The sequence below is a fragment of the Papilio polytes genome, unplaced genomic scaffold (assembly GCF_000836215.1).
Source record: "Papilio polytes unplaced genomic scaffold, Ppol_1.0 DF824303.1, whole genome shotgun sequence".
Taxonomy (NCBI): Eukaryota; Metazoa; Arthropoda; class Insecta; order Lepidoptera; family Papilionidae; genus Papilio; species Papilio polytes.
The window spans coordinates 1,598,085-1,619,248 of record NW_013524901.1 but is presented as its reverse complement, the minus strand read 5'-3'; the positions used below and the strand labels follow the sequence as shown (position 1 = coordinate 1,619,248).

The 21,164-nt window shown below is 31.8% G+C and overlaps 1 protein-coding gene across 1 annotated transcript in view; it reads left to right on the top strand.

Moving 5' to 3' along the window:
* LOC106101755 overlaps window positions 1-14,911 on the top strand; it is a 40,935-nt gene extending 26,024 nt beyond the window's left edge. The window contains exon 2 of the mRNA XM_013281089.1: window positions 13,337-14,911. Within this exon, the coding sequence (XP_013136543.1) occupies window positions 13,401-13,856 (456 nt within the window). The 5' untranslated portion in view covers window positions 13,337-13,400 and the 3' untranslated portion in view covers window positions 13,857-14,911. The remainder of the gene's footprint in view (window positions 1-13,336) is intronic.
* The last annotated feature ends 6,253 nt before the right edge of the window (window positions 14,912-21,164 follow it).

The following is a 21,164-nucleotide window of genomic DNA, read 5'->3' as shown; positions in this document are numbered from 1 at the left end:
AGTTTAATGGCGTGAACATATATAGCCTAAGGCGTGACGTAATTGTAGGACTTTTTATTAAAGAAAGAATTGTTCAAAAATATGCTGTAATTGCTGACATCTTAGGCAACAAAGAAGTGTGTGTTTACTCTTTATTATACTAGTACATGTAGATGAAGGATAGAATTGCGTGATTTTAAGAACGAATATCTGCCGAAAAATAGGATATAGACACGGACTTGATTTTTAATCTGCAATTTTTTATATCAAAAACTCTTTATTTAATCTTTTGAAATGAATTGTCTAGTCACGATGGCGTCGTACTAAGAGCTAGCAAACAAGGATGATGCTGCAAGCTTCGACGTACTGAATACAGTTTTAAAATTAATTGCGTGTTCCTATTTGATCACCATTGTGTTTCTGCCAATTAAATTGTTACACTTGATATATCAATAAAACTATAAATCAAACATCTTAAGTCATTTAGACCTCTGAAATATTTAGGAAGATGTAGTTATCCAATCATTAAAGAAGACAAAATCTTCTTATTATCCTATGTTCCTCAAGTGGGGCAGAGGACAATAAGAGGAAGAAGGAAGGCAAAATATATCACCTATTGCTACATTATCTCATAAATAATTGTAAAAAATTGTAATCAAATAAAAAACATCGATTTTTTTTACACAAAAATGCCCATAATGCAGTAATAATGAGAATTTAATTACCACTTTATCCGCAAACTCGGGGTCTTGATAAAAACATCAATCACTTAAGTTGGCAGTCGACGATAACTTATGTAACTTACTCGTGGTTTAACTGAATAAGTTATTACTTGCTCGGTAGCTTGGTGCGTAAGCAGGATATCATGGTGCTTAAGTCTGACTTAGGTTTACCTTTAATGGAAGATATGACTGCTATGGCATTGCTTTAACGTGTATGGGAAATATACATTATAATAAATAGTTTTTTAGTTTGCAATCATCCATATGGTCTATAAAACAATACATACCGTATGTAAATTAGTATAAATATAAAGCTTCTTTTGTTTTTTTTTTTTTCAAATGAATAGATATATCTTTGCTACCAAGTAAAATTTAAAAAAATATATACTGTAACAAGGAAGACATTAGTTTTGAATGTGAAAAGGTGTACCGGTAGAGGTAGACATAGAAAGAGATGGATTGCGTGAAAGGTGACATGATCAAGAAGGGAGTGATGACTGAGATGACGTATGATAGAGTTATGTGGAGGACAAAAACCTGTTGCGACGGGAGTAGGATAAGGAGGTTAACATATATCGTGATTTTGTAATATTGTTTAAATTTATAAACAGTTCACGAACGAACGAATTAAATTCATTACACGCAAAAAAATATGATTGATAGTGAAGTTAATCGAATTATATTGTTTGAGAAAAATATGTTAAGGTTACTCGAATCGTTTAATTTGTAATATTGAATCATAGAACATTTTAAACTCTGAGATCATCTTAGTTATTATAAAGAAATATCGATCCTTATAAAATAATAAAATTGAAGTTTTTTATTTAGTGGTTTCTTAAACACCTCCAAAAATAAACTATTATAAGCTTATTACGTTATGCTGTACTCTATAAAGGTATTTAAATGTTTTTTGAAATGCTATCTATTATTATAATAAAGCGTAAACACACACTACTTTGTTGCCTAAGATGTCAGCAATCACAGCATATTTTTGAATAGTTATTTTTTTAATAAAAAGCCCTTACCTTACGTCACGCTTTAGGCTATATACTTTCATGTCATTAAACTTAGGGGGCAAATATTTTGACTAAAAACCCTAATGTGGGAAAGACACCATAAGTTGCTGCCAACATTAAGAAAGCAGGTTGTCATCTCATGTCATTTTGACATTTGCTATTGATAACTTGACAAACGTAAACAATAAAATAAAGTTTTTATAATTACATGCGGTTAAAGCCGCACTGGAACAGCTAGTTAATAATACAATACGGAACTAATTCCATTTAATGTTCAAGTATTCGTGAACTCTCATGGTCGATTTTTTGTTTAGTGTCATCCCAATAAAGCTATACTAAGATTTGTATAATAAAATTAAACATGTGTACATAAAAACGATACCATCACTCACATTTAATATCATTAATATGATAAAATCAAATAATCTTGTAGGTATGCAAATAGAAATAATGAAAATGGCAACATTCACTCGTGCAGTTGCCCCTCCCTTATTGGTTAAAATTGTTAGTTCATAAAATTGCCAACTCGCATATGATCCTTGTAGGCCTATATCTTCATTTGATCATTGTAATATGACGAATCCTGAAGTGACACGTTTTTACAATTACAATAACTCCGTACAATGTGTGTTCACGTGCACATGAATCGTAAAACTGTTATTTCCTTGGTTAATTGCCTCGTGATTATTTTCAATTGCCATGATTAGCATTACGTATTCATCCTTGCCGGGGTATTTAGCATTACAACCTTGTTTACGTGGTTTATTACAGTTTTTATGTAATTCACTGATTCAACAGTTCTTTTATATTTATTGTAACATTTCAAACGAACAGTTACGTCATTTTTTTATAATGTTCTTTAATACTTCATACTAATATTATAAATGCGAAAGTTTAGATGGATGGATGTTTGTTAGTTTGTAGCCTAAACGGGTGAACGGATTTGGATGAAATTTGGTAAAGATATAAATGATAATCTGGTAGAACACATAGGCTACTAGCTATTGTTTTTTTAATTCTACGCGGACGGAGTCGCGGGCGAAAGCTAGTTTAATTATATTGAAAACTCAACTGACTTTACGTTGTGTTTTGTAACAAATTAACTCAAAATCGACTGAGCCTATTTCATTTTGAGAATGTTACAAAAGCCCTAAACAATATGGGCTACATAAAATAGCAAAAAAAACTATCAATGTGACGCCGGGTTTGACCGCTAGTACATTTCGTTGGTAGAAAAAACTTTTTTATTTATCGTTTCTTCTTTTTAATTACATAAATCGTTAATAGCACTTAAATTATTCACCAATTTGTCTGCGAGAACAAATTAGTTAAATGTCATTGTACTCAAAACTTAAAAACAAGCTTGAAACAACGCCATCTTTAGTAATCTAAATGACATGTTATTATTTTAAAATAAAATTTTATTTCAGATAAATCATTCAAATAAAAGACGTGTAAATAATAAACTCAAATTAAGTGATACCATTAGTTCTCTTAGTGCTTCTTAACAAATTATTGAACGTAATAAAAGATTTTCCATAGAAAAGTAATGAATTTAAAGTAAAAGGAATAAAATCCGTTAGACCAGTTAAATTATACAATACAAAGATAAGTTAATTATAGTTTTAGACATGGACGAATGTGTATAGATTTAAAATTAAATCAACGATAACAGTGGAATTAAGCATTGGTTTTGTTACATCACTAGCCGTTCCCATGCGGCTTTATCCGCATGAAATTGTAATTTTTTTTGTTTACATTTGTCAAATTGTCAATAGCAAATGTCAAAATGACATGATATGTCCTTGGCTATCCTTGATGTTGGCAGCAGTTTATGGTTTCTTTCCCACATTAAGGTTTTTATCCAAAATATTAACCCCTAAGTTTAATGGCGTGAAAATATATAGCCTAAAGCGTGACGTAAGTGTAGGGCTTTTTATTAAAAAAAAGTACTATTCAAAAATATGCTGTGATTGCTGACATCTTAGGGAACAAAGAAGTGTGTGTTTACGCTTTATTATAATAGTATAGATATAGTTTACATCATAGGCACGGAGTAATGATTGCTCTGTCCGACAGAGGTCCGGAACAATTTATGCTGTAATTAAATTCTTTACATAATAACAGTAAATACGTTTATTTTATGTCCTATTTTATTTAATATAAAAATACTTGTTCTTTTGCCGTAGACTTTTTTGGAAGAAGTCATTTATAAAAACAGGAAATTTAAAATTGTAGTCTTTGCTAAATTTAATTAATACGAAAAACAAAAAGTGTATTGTTTGTTTTTATAGACATAGAGTTAAGGAAATAATTCAATGTCATAATGCAGTAATGAGTTTTAATTTATAAAGCTACGTGTGGCTTAAAAAATAACGAATTACAGACTCGCAAAGAATAGGGCATTGTAGAAATCTCGCGCAGGGCGCTAGTTACTCTAAAACCGGTACTGGTTCAAAGTAAACGAGCACTAAGCCCTTATAATAAAAATAACGATACAATCTGAAGACGCATAATCGGAAAAATAAAAAAAAGAAATTCGGTTACGAGATGTCACTGGCTGATATTCCGCGCTTTTGTGAAACAATTGCGCAAAGATAATAACGGTAGCACAGATTCGAGCATATCTTCCTTTCCATCATATCTTCCTATTACATAAAAAAGTAAAAATATAAGCCAGTAATTAGGTTACAAATCGTAAAAAATTTACAATAAGTTTTCGCAATTACCACAAAAAACCACAAAAGACTTTTAATCAAAACAATTATTTGTTACAAAATATGCCTATTGACTACATTTTCACAAATCATAAAAAATTGCATAATTAAAACGTCACAAAAGTGCAAAAATGTACCTATTTATAGACTAAACAAAATAATAAAATATCCATGTGTTTATATTCCTTATTACAATATACTATGTACTCGTAGAATACTTTCCTGGTTAGTAAAATGATGCAACTTGGCCGAGTTATAGCAAGGGAAGGACGGCACTGAATTCAAATTATTTTCCCGCTGTTGCAAAGATTAATGTGAGATAAATAATAACAATCATAATAAACCTTATATAAATGCTCACTGATTTTAAAAACAATGGTTGTTTTTAGACAACAATTTAATATTACTTTGATCCTCAACCACTCAGAACCGATTCCCGCCAGAAATTGGCGCGCTTTACTCTTCGAAACTTCTCATCGATAGTGACAGCTGTCATAGGGATGGGACGTCTATGGAAATCATCTAGTGTTGCGTCGCTATTCAGACACGGTACTTACTTCTTAAGAGTATATGTAAAGAAAGTTTAAGAAAAATCGCACATGAAAAGATGATTTCGCATCTGTTACATATTAACTCTCTATAGATAGTAACCAGTCATTTCATATTAGGTGATATTAGCTCGTTTGTTATATTTTTAATACCTAAAAGTAAATCAGCATTCAGCATCAAATACAAAAAACAGGCCTCTAAGAACGCATACGTTTAAACTAAACATATTTACATACAATAGATCTCGGAGGTTAGGAATCATACAACAATGTGATTCCTGTTTTATCTTTGACTTCCACCGATTGACGTAACACAGATAAAAAATAGTTTAAAACAGTTCTTGAGATATTTTAGATTTAAAAATACATATGGTATGACTACAACGCAATATTATACATATTTTAAACATACAACCACACTTGAGTTTATAAAGTCGCGTAAGGTTTTTTTTTATAACATAAGGTGGCAAACGAGCAAGCGGCCACCTGAATCCAACAAAATGGCGAAACGACCGCTGCCCATTAACATCCGCAATAGCAGATGCGTTGCCTACCCTTAATTGACGGAGGAGGAGACGCACATAGAGAGGATACTTCCCCTTCCTATGTATCTCCTCCACCGTCAAATTCACTTCACCTTCCCATCCTCTCCTTATAAGAAAACGATGGTAAAGAGAAAGGGACTTAAATTAGGCCTCCGGCACCACACTCATCAGATGAAACACGGAATTGCTTCCATTTCACGCCTGTCTTCTGTGTAGTCGTGGTATTAGATCCATCCGATCCATTCGTGCCAAGATGTTAAAGCGGGCTCTACCACTGTTATATTAAATCTTAATTTTATGTTAAATCTTCACTAAGCGTTTGTTTATTGTGACATTACGGATGCTGAAGTTTACGTAATTGTTATAAGAAACTTGTAACTACACCACTTAGTATTTAAATTACGAATAAAGACGCTAATAACGGAAGAGTTTTTTTTTAACGTAACGCGAAATTAATTCACTAAATCTATGCGAAATCGCGATGTCCTTCTCGACATTCGTTTTAAACATTTTCTACAATTTACTGGCGTTTTAATTCATAAAGAAGTTTTGAATAACATTTTGCGGAATTATCACTTTTTCATTAAAAAAAATATGAAAAAAAAAACAAAACACGAAAGTAAATACTGTAAAAAAATTGTAGAGTATTTAACATTTAGGAAACGGAAGGAAGATTAAACAGAAACAAAACCAGGACTGTATTAAATGTAAATTAAGGATAGATCTATGGTTAGTTCAAAGAATATTTACATTGTTATTACAAGATCTAGACTAAACAATTCTACATCGATTTCATCGAGTTCACGTCTGTTTCTTATAAACTTTACTACCGACACCGCTCTATAATAGTTATCTAGTTCAATAACTCCTTTAAATTTTTATCTCACTTTAGGTTGGCTATAAATTCTGAGAATATTGAAAATTCTAATAGCAATTTTGGGTCATATTTTCACTAATCTATGAAACCCACATACGTGAGAAGACAGCTACTGTCAATAGGCGGCGCCAATCTAATATAATACGATTATAAACTGGTATGTAGTCATGGGAGTATCACAATCAGCTGATTTCCTTTGTTGTCCATTATTTGAACGTCGCCCTTGACACATTATTTGCAAATTAAATAGGAAACAGCGTGTGATTGGCACATCACAGCAATTAAACCCTCGACGGACGGTTAATTCTCTTATCTGATTGTTTTTTGAAAACACGTATAACGTCGCTTTGGAGGTTATAGTTACTATTTAGCTTTTACATTTGGCACACTGCGTTAATAAGTACCAACATTTTAAAAAATGTATATGAATTTAGTAAAGTATTTAGTTTAATTTAATTTACTAATAGAGAAAACGTTTCGTTATTTACGGTATAAATTATTTTTAATTATAAATGTAAAAAAAAATATGTATTTGATTCTCTATCTTGTAGTTGTAATTTTACTCGTTTTCATAGACATATTTCTTTTATAGTTAAGTCCGGAAGTCTATTAAATAAAAAGACGTCCCTAAAATGCTGGCAACACAGAACTTGGAACGATAAGGATCTTATGACGACTGAACCTTGGACGGTCGGTTGCATAATCACAATTGAATGAGCCAGAGTTAAGTAACGCATTATCCAAGACTCTCGTGGGAATCATTACGGCGCTTTTTTAATAATGCTCGCGCAAACAATTTCTAGAAGCACTTGCTAAGGCTGTCTTAACACGGACATTTTATAATCATGTAAATATTATAAGTGAGATACGATGGATGGATGGATGTCTGCTAGCGTTTGTAGCATAAACGGCTGAACAGATCTCCATGAAATTTGGCACTGGTTTATATATAGTCTGGAAGAACACATAGGCTACTTTTTATCCCGGGAATAGTTACGGTTCCCATGGGATTCATGAATTTAGTTTTTTAATGTTTAATCAATCATTCTGCAACGGTTCAACATATCTTTTTAGTTAGCTAGTTTTTTATAATGTGAACATGATCAGTATAAATCCAGAGACATAGTGAAGACAATGTTAAAACTTAAGATTTTCAAGAAAAAGTGTTAATTTAAAATATAATCTGATCGTAAAATATTTAAAATGGCAAAGTAAAAATGTATACATATAATTTTGTTCACAAACAACAGATGTTTGTACAAAATAAATATATTTACGATAATAAACATAAACAATCTCTTATATGGTCCAAGACTAAACATTAATTGATTCTTAATAAAAAAACGTGATATACTAAAGGATGTTCCTCTAAACTTGTAAATAAAACATTATGCTAAAACCACTTTAAAACTTGTTTAAAACACTACGATAAAACATAGCCAGCAAGGTCGTTGACTAGTAAAATAAGCAAAACTTGCATTTCAATATCCAGTATAACTAATCTATACATGTAATAAAATTGGAGTGTCTGTTTGTAATATCAAAAGAAAAATTCCAGATTTCGCGAAGATGATGTATCTGCGTTGCTGATAACGAAATCGCATTTTTTTGTCTGTTTGTCTCTCTGCCCGCAAGCCGCGTTTGTTCCGGGTTATCTCCGAAACGGCTGGACCGATTTCGACAGGAATTTCACTGAAGGGTAGCTGACATAGACGGGCATATTATAGACTACTTTTTTATCTTAATTCTAGCTGTTGCTCTCGACTTCGCCCGCGTGAAATCAAAAACAATAATACAAAATATAGCCTATGTTACTCACAGATAAATTACCTTTCCAATGGTGACGGATTTTTTAAAATCGGCCCAGTAATTTATGTTTGAATCAAATTCATACAAAAATACAGAAATACAAGTCTTTCCTCTTTATAATATTAGTGTAGATTGCGCCGACGAAGTCGCGGGAAACAACTAGTTATTTAAATATAACTTTTCAGCCACTTGTTGTTAGACGACCTTATATTGCTACAGTTTTCCAACGAAGAACTTTTGACACCGTTACATTTACGAGATTGTGAGTAAACAAAAAAGGTTTTATTGTTTTAAATATTACATTATATTCAGAGTTACATAATTTAACCAAACGCATATGGCTACGTGTGTTTCACTGTGACACTAAAAAAGAAAATGAAATGCTTTAAAAAGAACGAATTTTACTTAAAGTCGTTACTTAGGGTTTATATGAATAATATTTGTGTGTAAATTACACATAACAATACAAATAATATGTAAATTTCAATTTCCTTCAGACATGAAAATAGATAACAGTAATTTCCTTACGAATTTTTTCTAACCTAAAAAGTATAACTTTGGACATTTTATAGTACCGTATGATTCCGCGTCCTCTTAGTTTATAAATCTGATCTTAATTGGCTTGATTCAAGTTTAAATTAAATCCCAACAAAATAATTATAAGAATCAAATACCTCTTTTTTATTTGGCTCATATTTTACATGTGATATTAAGCCCCTGTTTAAACGAGCCCGCATTTCTATTTTAATCGTATTAAAAAGAACAAAAGACAAAAATGAAACGGCTTTACGCACTACGCAATATCCTGCGCTCGCGTACACACGTCAGCCGCTGTCAACTTGACAGATGGTACGCGCTCAAAACAAAAAAGGCGCGCATACAAAACGCACTTTGACAATAGTATCAACTGGCACACAAAATAGTTTGTTGATTCCCGCCATTTTATCTAGGTAGAAAACTTTGAAAACGTTTTTCAAGGTTTAGTCTTTGTCCGATTTTTAAAAAAAATAAATCATAGCCTAAAAATTGTCTCGTATATCCTTTATTTGGAAAATTAGCCCTTTGTCAAACTAATTCAATTCCAATAAATTAACGTGTTGGACAATCTCAAGAGTTTAGAGCCGACAATTTACAGCTCATCACATATTTTGTTTTTAAAATTTCTCATTCAATTAGGTCCTCAAAGTATGTTATTTTACAATTCAACTGAACGAAATGTATTCGTTCGATTTACATCTTAGTAGCTATACAATTCCACGCAAACATTCATAAATCAATATCTTATACAAAACAGGCTAAGCGAATTCATTGTACGTGAAAGACATGATATCCAAGAACAAAAACATAAAAGTAAGATAAATGTATTGTTTGTTTCGTATACAAGTGTCGTAGAGGCGTACATTTTCGTCAAGGGTGTTTTGCTGCGACAATAAAAGAGATTGTGTGACAATAAGCGATACACTTGTACAAACAGACGGTATTAACATTTATTCGACCAGTAAAACCCCGAAGGTTATTGTTGCACGTTTACATGACGCTAATGGCCGATGTTTCGCTGAATTAAAAATAAAAAATCTTTAGTGAAATTAATAAAATTACAGAAGCTTCTCAGCTCATAAATGTTGCCGCCTAGGGCCTCAAACTTCCTAAAACAAACAAATTATGGGTAACTAAACCTTAATCAACCACGCTTGAATTTGAGTTCTTCGCAAATATTTGCAATTTGCGTCATATTTTATTATATTTTTTAAAATCTTAACATAGAAAAACGCACCGGTACATAGCTGGGTTCGAACGAGGACCATTAAAAATGTGCTAGATTGCGAAGCTAGCATCAATCGGCCATTTGGCGTATCACAATGTAATCAATACAAAACGTATTCAAATCCCCGGTATTCGTAGCAAACACATAAAGGGTATTATGTCCGTCCATAACAATTACATGTGCAAACAATCGGCGGCCCAATCTCCAGCCAATTCGAGCGGGCGATCGTTAAACGAAAACAAAAGCAATTAAGAGATGCAAATTGTTTGAGCCGGTCCGTTATTACCGTATTTACCTACGGAAAGAAAATCTTTGTATTCGTGATCTATGGTTTTAGTTAATTTTTAATGTAATTCACATCCATCAAAACAAATTGTGTCCGGTAAACAATAAAAGTTGTAAAGACAAATCTTCGATATGCATCCACTTTTAACATTTAAACTTGAAGTCAAAGGTCCATTAGAAATTAAAGTCCAAAAATGTCAAACAACCCTACAAATTCGACCATTAGATACATTCGACAAGATGGCTGGCAATCACGTGTGACGCAATGACCAGTGCACTGACCCCCGTCAATGTTAATGTCACTTATAAACCACACCATATAAATACAACTTCGTTTTATTACGCAGCTCAACTTTGGTCGTTAGACTGGCTTTTATTGTTAAAAAAACTCTATTATTAGAAAACTATAGCGTAAGAAACAGCAATGAAACGAACGAATTTATTTTTATGCAGAAATCTCATTGTTATAAGTTTAGATGCAGTCTATTGTTGATTCTTTTATAATTTTTTATATGATTGTTTTATTTATTACGCATAAATATGCCGTGATTGCAGCTAATAATTATTTTTTTTAGCTAATGAATTATTATACATTTTAATGAGACTGTTATTAGGTTTATCGATAACAAACATACCTAAGTTTAACTTTATTATCTGTATTAAGTATAGAAAGCTGAAACTAAGCATAGAAATTTAAATTCTGAACAGATTACCAACTTTCAACAACCCCGAAAACAAGCACTAATCCCCTCGAACAATTAGCATTACAAAGGCTTTGTGTTCTTCGAGACGTTTCCACGGATTACGTCCCTTGAGACTGTCGTAGGCGTGGGCGTCGGCAAGTCGTGTTTTAAATAAATAAAAACATGTAATTTCGGAGACAAAGCGGGTAATATATCACACGATAATCTGTACTCAGTTGAGATGAGGTTAATCTCAACGGGTCCGAGAGAAATTTATACTTTTATGTTCAAGTATACATTTAGTCGGTATATTGAATGTATACTAAGTAAAAACCTTACGGAAAAGATTTCTTACGTATACAGGGAAAGTTTTTTTATGATATTTCGTTAAACCATGATCAAAGACATTTAAAATGTATGTAGACTAGACTATAAGGAAGAACATTTTTTCACCAGTTTCTTTGTACGGTAATATCTCAATGTCAGACATTTTGACTATGTGAGAAATGGTTCAAGTGAAGTGTCAACTATGCCTACTCTATAAATCATTTGAATCTCTTTGATTAGGATACACTTAAGTAAATATGATGACTATGAGTCGATGATTCTGATATTATCTGAGACGCACAACTTTGAACATGGATCCACAAAGTTACTTAACACAAGGTGCATTTAACACAATTGTTGAAGAAAGTTAAGAAAGTGTCGCATATTCGCGAACGATTTTAACATTTAGAATGTTCGCTTTCGTCAATTTTTTTTCCTAAAAAACAATTGCATACGATTTTCGTTCTTAAAGCTATGTGGTTAAGTTCATAATGGTAAGGAATAGAGAAATTTGGAGTCGTGCATTGTGAGGCTGTAGGAAAGGCAAGGCACTAAGAGGCACTAAGGCATTGTTCGCAGGTGAGAGGCGGCGGACCGGAGAGTGCAGTTAAGCGCACTTTGTTAATATTACGAGCACAATGCTACGGATAGTGTTATATACTCGCACAACACTATCACTTGTATTCAATTTACCATAGTTTTGTGTCCTCCAGACATTTATAATAACTAAAATCTTGTTTTTTTCTGAACTTGACTCCACGATTTTATTACAAGGCTATGTTATTGAACTAGTCTTTTCATCAACATTTGCTGATTTACTTTAGTCTAGTGAATAAAAAAGTTAACTATGCAAAAATCAATAAATTATTTCCGACAATAAATTCACAGATATTGTCATTTGTGGTAAGAGATCATGTAATAAAATTAATTCTAATTAACTTTGTACTATATATTTTTTAACATTAGTAGATTTTCGTTAATTTACTAATATTTCCTTTAAACACTACAACTGAGCTGTAGGCTTGTGCTAGGATATGGTTCACGACAAGTCGAATGGCGAGATTCGAACCCTCGAAATCAAGATCCGTAGTCCGTTTCCCAACCCATTAGGCTATTGGCGCTTAAATAGATAAATTAAATATTAAATTTATATTCATTTCATATGCCTCCACTCTATGATATCAAATTACGTTTATGACATCATGTTTGAACTACTTTTAGATGCTTTTTAGCGCACGCCCTTGTTCGACGAATAAATGCGATTGTGATTTGCTTTTTACTACACCATTTAATAAAACAGTACTACCAACATAAATGAGTCACGTTTTTGTTGTAAACGTGTTTTTTGATGTGTTCGTTTTTGAAATACACAGTGTAAAGTGTACAAAAGAACGCAATTCTTAGTACAATATTTCACGATTTAGCAATGTTATTTTCACATAAATCGTTTGAAAAACCAAATAAGGAGTTTGGTAAATGTAGAAATGATTACATTTTATTTTTGTATTATGATGTAAGTTACGTTTCCTTATAGAAATAATAAAATGTTTATTGCATTTAATTAGTAATTATGCTAATAAATAATTAAAAGACAAATATCAAATAAAATTAATGGATGTATGTTTCGTGGTTTCCTGAAGCAGAGATTTTCAAATTAAAGAAACAATTTATTTCTCAAAACGTTTTTACTTTTTTAGTATTCATTACTGATGGTTGATAATGGCAAATATTAATTAACATGGCAACTATTTAATATTCGACAGTGCGGCCCAAAATAATTAACAACCAAGCCTTTTCATGTCACATTTTGGGCATTTTACGAAATTACGAGGTTATTCAAAAGCTGTAATTTCAGTAGAGGATGCTTAAATGAATAACGGTCGCTCCGCATGGGGTTATTGTTTCTGGTTAATTAAAAATATTAATTAATTACCTTCGTAATTATAATTTTAATTTACCTAAAATTTATAACAGTTGCTATTTGACCGAACATTAATTTCTCCATGCGTTCAGAGTATCTATGTTATGTAAGACCTCTAACATTTAGTTTGTCTCAATTCCAGGTGGCAGCATGAAGTGTCAGTGACACGGTGTGAGGTGCGTGAGGTGTGTGAGGTGCGCGGCACAATGACGTCGGAGCGAGCCATCCCTCACCTGCGAGATATCTTCAGCCTGAACCAGCAATATGACGGCAAAACATACGACGACGACGACACCAACAAGAAGACCGCACGCAAGAAAAAGGAGGACTACCGCACTTACGCCAACGGCGACGTCAAGACACTCGAAAGGCATCTCAGTATGAAAAAGACGATAAGGAAAAAGATCATGCGTGATCTTCAGCAAGCGTTCGTTGAAGACCCTAACGAGTTTAAGGTCGAGAACACGAGCCCGGAAAAATTGAAAGCGGAATTGAGCGCGGAGGCAGTTAAAATCGAGAAGAACGTTCGTAAGAATGATCCGACTTTCTTAGACATGTTGCGCGGAGAGACCAGGGGCGAGGAGACGCGGGAAGAGCAGCCGCCCGCTGAGAAGACCAGCTTCTGGCGACGACTCACCATGAAGAATAAGAATAAGAGATAATTGAAGAGTGTCAGCCGAACACCTCTTACTCCGTTTTATGACCACATTCTCTAGGAGATTGGGACTCCAATTAAGAAATTATCCACTGGCAGCTCAAAGATCTCGATTTAATTTTATCGATTCTCAATCTCCTAGTGAATAATTTATTGATCTCTGTGTCAATTAAATGAATGTTCTATAAAATATTTGTAATGAAATAAGAAAGTAACATTAAGTGAAGCCGACTTTTGAAGCAAGTTAATATCATATCGTATTTTATTCACCGACTGATCTTGTAAAACTTTACACTGCCTCTGGTTGACTATTTCTGTACATTGTATTTTTATATACTAAGTATTTGAGATAGATGTGTTTTTCAAATTGTACCCTTTAAATGAACGACGCAAAATGTTTATCATTTTTTGATATGTAGTTGAGATAAATTGATCGAAGAATTTACATCATTTGTAAATAAGTCCTCTATTGGGAATTAATGCAATCTGAAAATTCAATTTCTATCAGAGTAATATTTCATTGAAATCGACTCTTACTGTATTAAGCTTTTTAATGGAAATTCAAAGGAAAATCTTCATAAACACCTGGGAATTTTACACAATTATGAATGCAATTTTATGCAAGTGGTTATACTGTTTTAACTATCCATAAAGGCCAAAAAAAGAACAGGAAAAACTGTTGACCCGATTTTAGTGAATTTCACCTATTTTTTAGTATTCCGTACGTTTGACCGAGTGTTATTCCTATTGTATTTGATATTAAGATGCATTTACTCTGGGAATTTTTATGTACTTAATGAGATCTAGTTGTATAATGCTTAATATTAAGTTTTTTATTGTCTACGTTGTTTAGGTTAAGCTTACGGGTTGGAACGGAGTATGAGATATCGGTAAATGTTGTATTATTATTGAAAAATCTCGTTCGTATGTGATGTAATTAAGTCGGAAAGCATAGAGTAAGCGATTCTTAAATGTGTAGTTCAAGGTAGGCTCGTGGCAATTCCCTGTTGTGACATTTTTTATCATAATTATTATCCTATATAAAGTGATTTTACACGTTTATATCTTGTGTTTTATTATCAACTTCTCAATTTAATTTAAAAACTCGTAAAATTGTTTAGAGCGCCATCTTTTGGCGGCTTTAAATAACTGTTGTACCTTAAAGCGGCATAACAAATGTTGTCTCTGATATAATTAACACTTGAGCTCCTATCCAGTATGGCAACACCCTTGTCGTCCATAGTCCATCTAAATGACGATTGTGATATGTAAATCGTAGTATAAATAAAAATGTTGTGCTCTAACGATAGTCAACAAAAGCGATAATCGTTTCCAGTTATATTTGCTACTAGCTGTTCCCGTGCAGCTTTCTCAGTATTATAAAAACTTTATTTTATTGTTAGCATTTGTCTTTCAATTGCAAAATTCCCCTTACCATAATAACCTTACTTAATGTTGTCAGCTTGTAGTTTATGGTCCCTTTCCCACTTTAAGGTTTTTTCCAATTTATTTACTCCCTTAGTTTAAGAGCGTGAAAATTTATACCCTAAAGCGTGTCGTAAGTGTAGGGTTTTTTTTTAAAGATTATTATTCAAAATATGCTGTGATTGCTGACATCCTACGATACGAAGTAGTGTGTTTACGCTTTAATATATTAGTATCATCAAGCCCTAAACATTTTACGAAAATGACTCATGAAATGAATGAACTTTTGCTAATCTTTCCTCAGTAAACCATTTTATATGAAGTTGATTTAAGCATTTCGAAATGCAATGCCTGCCAGTATTCAGAACATAATATGCTCGTTTGTAGTGTATACTTACTCCATACTTACTGTTGAAGATTGCCATCGTCTCCGAAGAATCCTTGATATATAGCGTCTGTACAATTCTGAATTTTATGGCCAGTTTTTTAGTAGATTTAAAACTTCAGTTAAAGTACCGAAACACATGTACACAAACAATGTCGCTCATATCTCAAAAATAATAATTTTGTACACGTGTTTCAGCCATCAAAATAAGGAAAACTTGGCACTTGTTTTTTTCTCAGGCCTTTCTCTTCTAATACACTAGGCTCCAAGTCTCGAATTATTTCTTATTGCGATTATATTTTCAGTCAAGTGAGTATTAGGGCATTGGGGTTCCATAATAATATAGAGGTTTAGGTAACTAAACAGTGTGTAAAGGACTCAAATATTCACATGACCAATCTAGAAAAAGTTTAAGTATATTTGGCCTTCAACTTTGAGTACTTTAGACACTGTTTAGAAATAAATGAAACAACAGGTAGAGTTAAAAATTTGTATATTTTAGTTTAAAGGTTTTTGAATTTTTAATTCAAAATCCGGTTCCCTACTCCTACACCTGCTGAGAAGAACCGGCAAGAAACTCAGCAAGTGATTTATATTTTTTTTTGATAAATCTGTACGTTTTTTACATATTTTAATCACATCTATTTCAATGACATATTTTAATTTGAATATTTTTTATCCACTTTTGATTATCAAATTACAAAATTGTTTTCTTTTTATAATTTTTTAAAAATTCTTATTTTTAATTACATAGGATTTTTTTAATGTATTTTGTACACATTTTTACAATTCGTATAAATTTAAATAATAATATTAATTAATTTTACAACAAAAAATCACTTTTGACCATCATGAAGTTATCTGTTCCTTTCTTCTTAATTTCTAACCTACATCCTTCCTATCCTATTTCATCTAGCATGTTCGTGCAAATTACACTTATTTTAGAAACGTTACGTATTACAATTAATATTTCATTTCTTTACGAACTGTTTTCTTTACTTTCTGCATTTTTTACAAATTCTTTAATCCGTATGTTCCTAATATTCACGCTTAAATTCGCAATAAATATATTTGACGCACCTATTTCATGAACTAGTCCTAAAAAAAGAAATCACCTACATCGAGTCATTACTTACTCTACCTACCTAATTCTTAAGTTAGTCTTTGTCTAAAGTTACCTATTACGACTTACTTATGTATATAAAATAACTTATTGTATATCTCATTTTTACCTCTAAAATTACACTTATGTCATCGCCCGGTTTTGTCTGACGTTAACTGCATTTTCTGCCGCTGTATTCTAAGAGAATTTGTCTGAATTCATCAGATTAGTTATATCGTGTTAGTAATTAATATTTTATCCGTAATTATATCTAATATGCCAATATATGGAATTGCGCTGGTACGAATTTCTAGCCTACTTTCTTGTGGTCTAGGTCTGGGCTTATCTTAAAACTAGGCTTATATACTAAATATTAATTGATTACTCTACCTAAATGTAATATGTATCAAATTTACCTACCTAGAATTGTTTCTTTGTGTTTTATATTACTGCATGTATATAATATCCCTTCGTTAGTAAATTATGATTAGCAATATTAAATGAAGTCGGTTAAATATGGTGAATTTCACACGCAACCTTAAACTCCGTTAGCATCTATGAGTACCCATCGAACAAACTGCGATCAAAGACTATAGAAAAGTAGATCTGAAACTTAATTATAAAAAATTAAAGCACAAATAACAGGCTCGAAAACCTATTAAATGTGCGACACATTGTAGGGAAATATTTGTTCCAAAAACTCACATTTCTGAATAATTTTCCGACGTAAAACTATCGTTTATTTTGCAATTGGATGCTCTAATTCATCTCTACCATAACTAGGGATTAGTTTTGGTTGAATATAGCTTGAACATTTTATTTCATTATCAAACGTAACAAATCATTTTTAATAATCGTTTCTATGATTATATTCATTTATACTTAGATTTCTATCTTTTCTCATAATTTCAACAATTTATTTCCGATAGCGACATCTACATTTTCAATAAATATCTTCAAGTTTTCAATAATTTCAATTTAACTCCTGTTTACTTCAAATATTGCAAGCTTCATGGTAACTAGTATAAAACAAGCTAAAGCTTTGACACCTATAGGAAGCATTAGGAATAAAATGAATCTAAACAAGACAATATACAAGAAACAAACAATTGTTAAAAAGAAGTCATGATTTTAGAGAAAAAATAGTACATCTACCACCGATATCTGAGCGTTTTTGCAACAATAACACAAACTTATAGCTGTGCTGTATAATACAACATTTAGATTGCACAAAGCAATGCTTTTCAATACTAAAAGTGAGTTACAAATTGATACATCCTGTACACAACTACTGCAGTTAATGACCTTCGAAATATACTATCAATTATTTTTTTAACACCATTTACCAAACTGGCTGGAGGCAACAAAAATAGGTTAATGTCCAGAAGAAAAAATAATTAATGTTTAATTTTGCAATAATAATTTTAATCATATGTAAACCACATTAAAAAATTATAGCAAACACCATCATTAACTACACTCACGATACCTTTTTCCCAATGATATAGGAAAACTAATTTAATCTCAATTAGATTCACTATCACAATAAGAAACAATTTAATTTAAAATTTTGCAAAACAAACCACTATCCACTTTCTGACAACCCTATTTTAATAAAATTAGCCGAACATTTATAACGTAACTTTAAAATAAATTTTAAACAAACACGTACTATCTGAACACTAGAGAACACAAATCGATACCCACAATCACTATGAAAACTTGATTATTACTTACGAATATTTAACTCATTTCTTTTTTACTTTCGGTAATTTATCTTGTCTTATAATTCCCATATCATTTCTCTGTATTTAAAATGATTTAAACAAATTATATTTCCAATATATTTGTTTTATTTCCATCGCAACATCTATATTTATGCCGATTCTACTGCGCACGATTTTACAAAACATCAGACATCACAAAATGTATCACACTTCAATACACTAACTTCACTCTAATCTTCAACAAGCTACCACTAAACATTCGAACTTGTCTCATTTAGTATATTGTTAGGTACTTGAGTCAATGTGCCAGAGTTGTTAAAGCTGTGCATCCAATACAATGAATAAAAATTGTGGTCTGCAAAAGATAAGTTAATAATTATCCCTACTTAACGGCATACGCCGTTAAAGTTAGTAAAAATAACTGCAATTAATTAAATAAATTAGATAGTAAAATAACACGTGAATTAAATTATGTAGTTATAGATTATTTAAAAATATACAATAAAAAGTTGAAGTATTAAAACGAATATAAACACAGATAAAAAATCTCATAATATCAATGATGATCTTTGAAAAGACTTACTGAAATATAGATTAAAAATCCTCTAGTTGACCGCTATAACAAAAAAATAAATTAAAACGTCCTATCACATTACGAAATATTAGCTGTTGTGGATATTATGTGATTTAAGTGCAAAAACAAACCAATGTAAATCAGTCGCATAACGCCGCTCTGTGGTGAAGGCGCATCACTCGGAAGCGGGTATTACCAAAGCACGATCTAAATCAAAATCAAACAACAAACCCAATATGCTCATATAAAAACCGCCTAAAACGCATATCCATTCCCAAAGCACATCGGACGTGTGGTTACTTTAGCTAGTAATGCTAGATTAACACAATGCTAAATGTTTCATGGATAATCAAGCGTAATGAGGTTAAGTCTGCCAGCACAATTTTTGATTAATGCAAGTCATCTAAATATTGATATTATAAAAAAATTAACGTATTGACAGTTACAACATAAAACGTGAAATCGGATAAAAAGTTTCAAATTCAATTTCGTAATAACGTCACGTATAATTTTCAAAGTAATAATATCATCCAATTTCACAACATCTAAAATTACTTACTGCAGTTTTAATGTGCCTTAACTGAAGGAAGTTTGCATGGATGCTAGTAAAACTTGGTAAATATTAATTGTAAATTTAGCAAATAATCTTCATTCCCGCGTAACGTCCAAAAAATATCTGTGCTGTTAGAACTCCGGCTAAAGTGCAAACTGGATAACTACCATCTTTCATGCATTTGCATAGCCTTAGTTGACTCCAATGGTGAATACGTAATCGAAAAATGTGTAAAGTGTTAACTGTAATTTGTTCAAAATTTTAATCATTGATACCTCTGAAAGGAGATTAAATCGCGAACTTTCTGTAAAAGATGAATCGTATTAACCTGAAAAGAAAATCTATTAATTGACCTAAGTGTCATAGACACCTAAATAAAGCGTTAAGCCCATTATTAACATTTTAAATACAAATTAGATTTTGTAAAATGTATCAACAAGTCAGGTACACTAAAAGCTCTGATGACATTTCGAAAGCTTATCGAAATATAATCGTTGTAACATAGTAATTTACGGTGCAGAAAATTGTATTAAATGAGTTTGTACTTGTGAAGCTATTTATTTTACTAATTGTAAGAGTTTTTAGCGGACCTAAGTAATTTAAATAAAGCCTTTCTTACTTTCATGTGCTACTGCCACACTTAGCTAGAACTATAATTTTGGTGTTCAAAAGCGTTCTTTATTCACTAAATGTATTAATACATATATTATTATTGGATTTATATTAACGTTAAGTTTCCATACCACTACATTTCCTCTCCTTTATACGTAACCGGGACACAGAATCTGTAACAATTCTATTTAACATGCCTACCTAGCCTTATCTAAATTTTTCGTTTAGAATTCCATAACATCGAATTATTTATATTATTTATTACTTTCTTTATTCTTAAAATTTAAGAACATATGTATAATATTAAAAATATACAAGGATTATCTCCTTAGAAACTTGATTATAAGTTGCAGAGAACGTAATAGAATTTATGTAAAATCTGTACAATCTATACGAGAAAATCCGATTAGTAAAATATTGACTTACTATTCGCACCAATTATTTTGCACAACTGCAGCGTGACTGAATTTAAATCGCGAACTTATTAACTCCTTGCCTATACCTTCCTACACAAACGCTAAAAAAAGAAAAATGCTACCGGCAGCGGACTATTTTGTTGTAAACCTGAAACAGTTATAACGAACAAAAAAATATTAACCACACATTGTGTGGTGCAAAAACATTTATTATACAAATCTACAATCTATTAGATTTAAATAATACTTTTAAAATAAATATGTATAGTAAGAAAACTGAGTTAAGGTTTTTACAAAGCTAAGATATACACAAACTATTAGTTATGTATAGATAAGAAGTTGCGCATTAGAAATAGTACCTAAACCGGGATTCCGCCTTTTCGTAGCATTGGGGCTCGATACCTGCACTTTGGCTGCCCACTGAAGCTAAGAGGAACCCAAGCCGCTCCTGGGGGAGTATTAGCAGAGGTAACCGCTCGAGGTATACTCCTTTGAGTTCGCCTTAGATGTGTGCTGTGGTC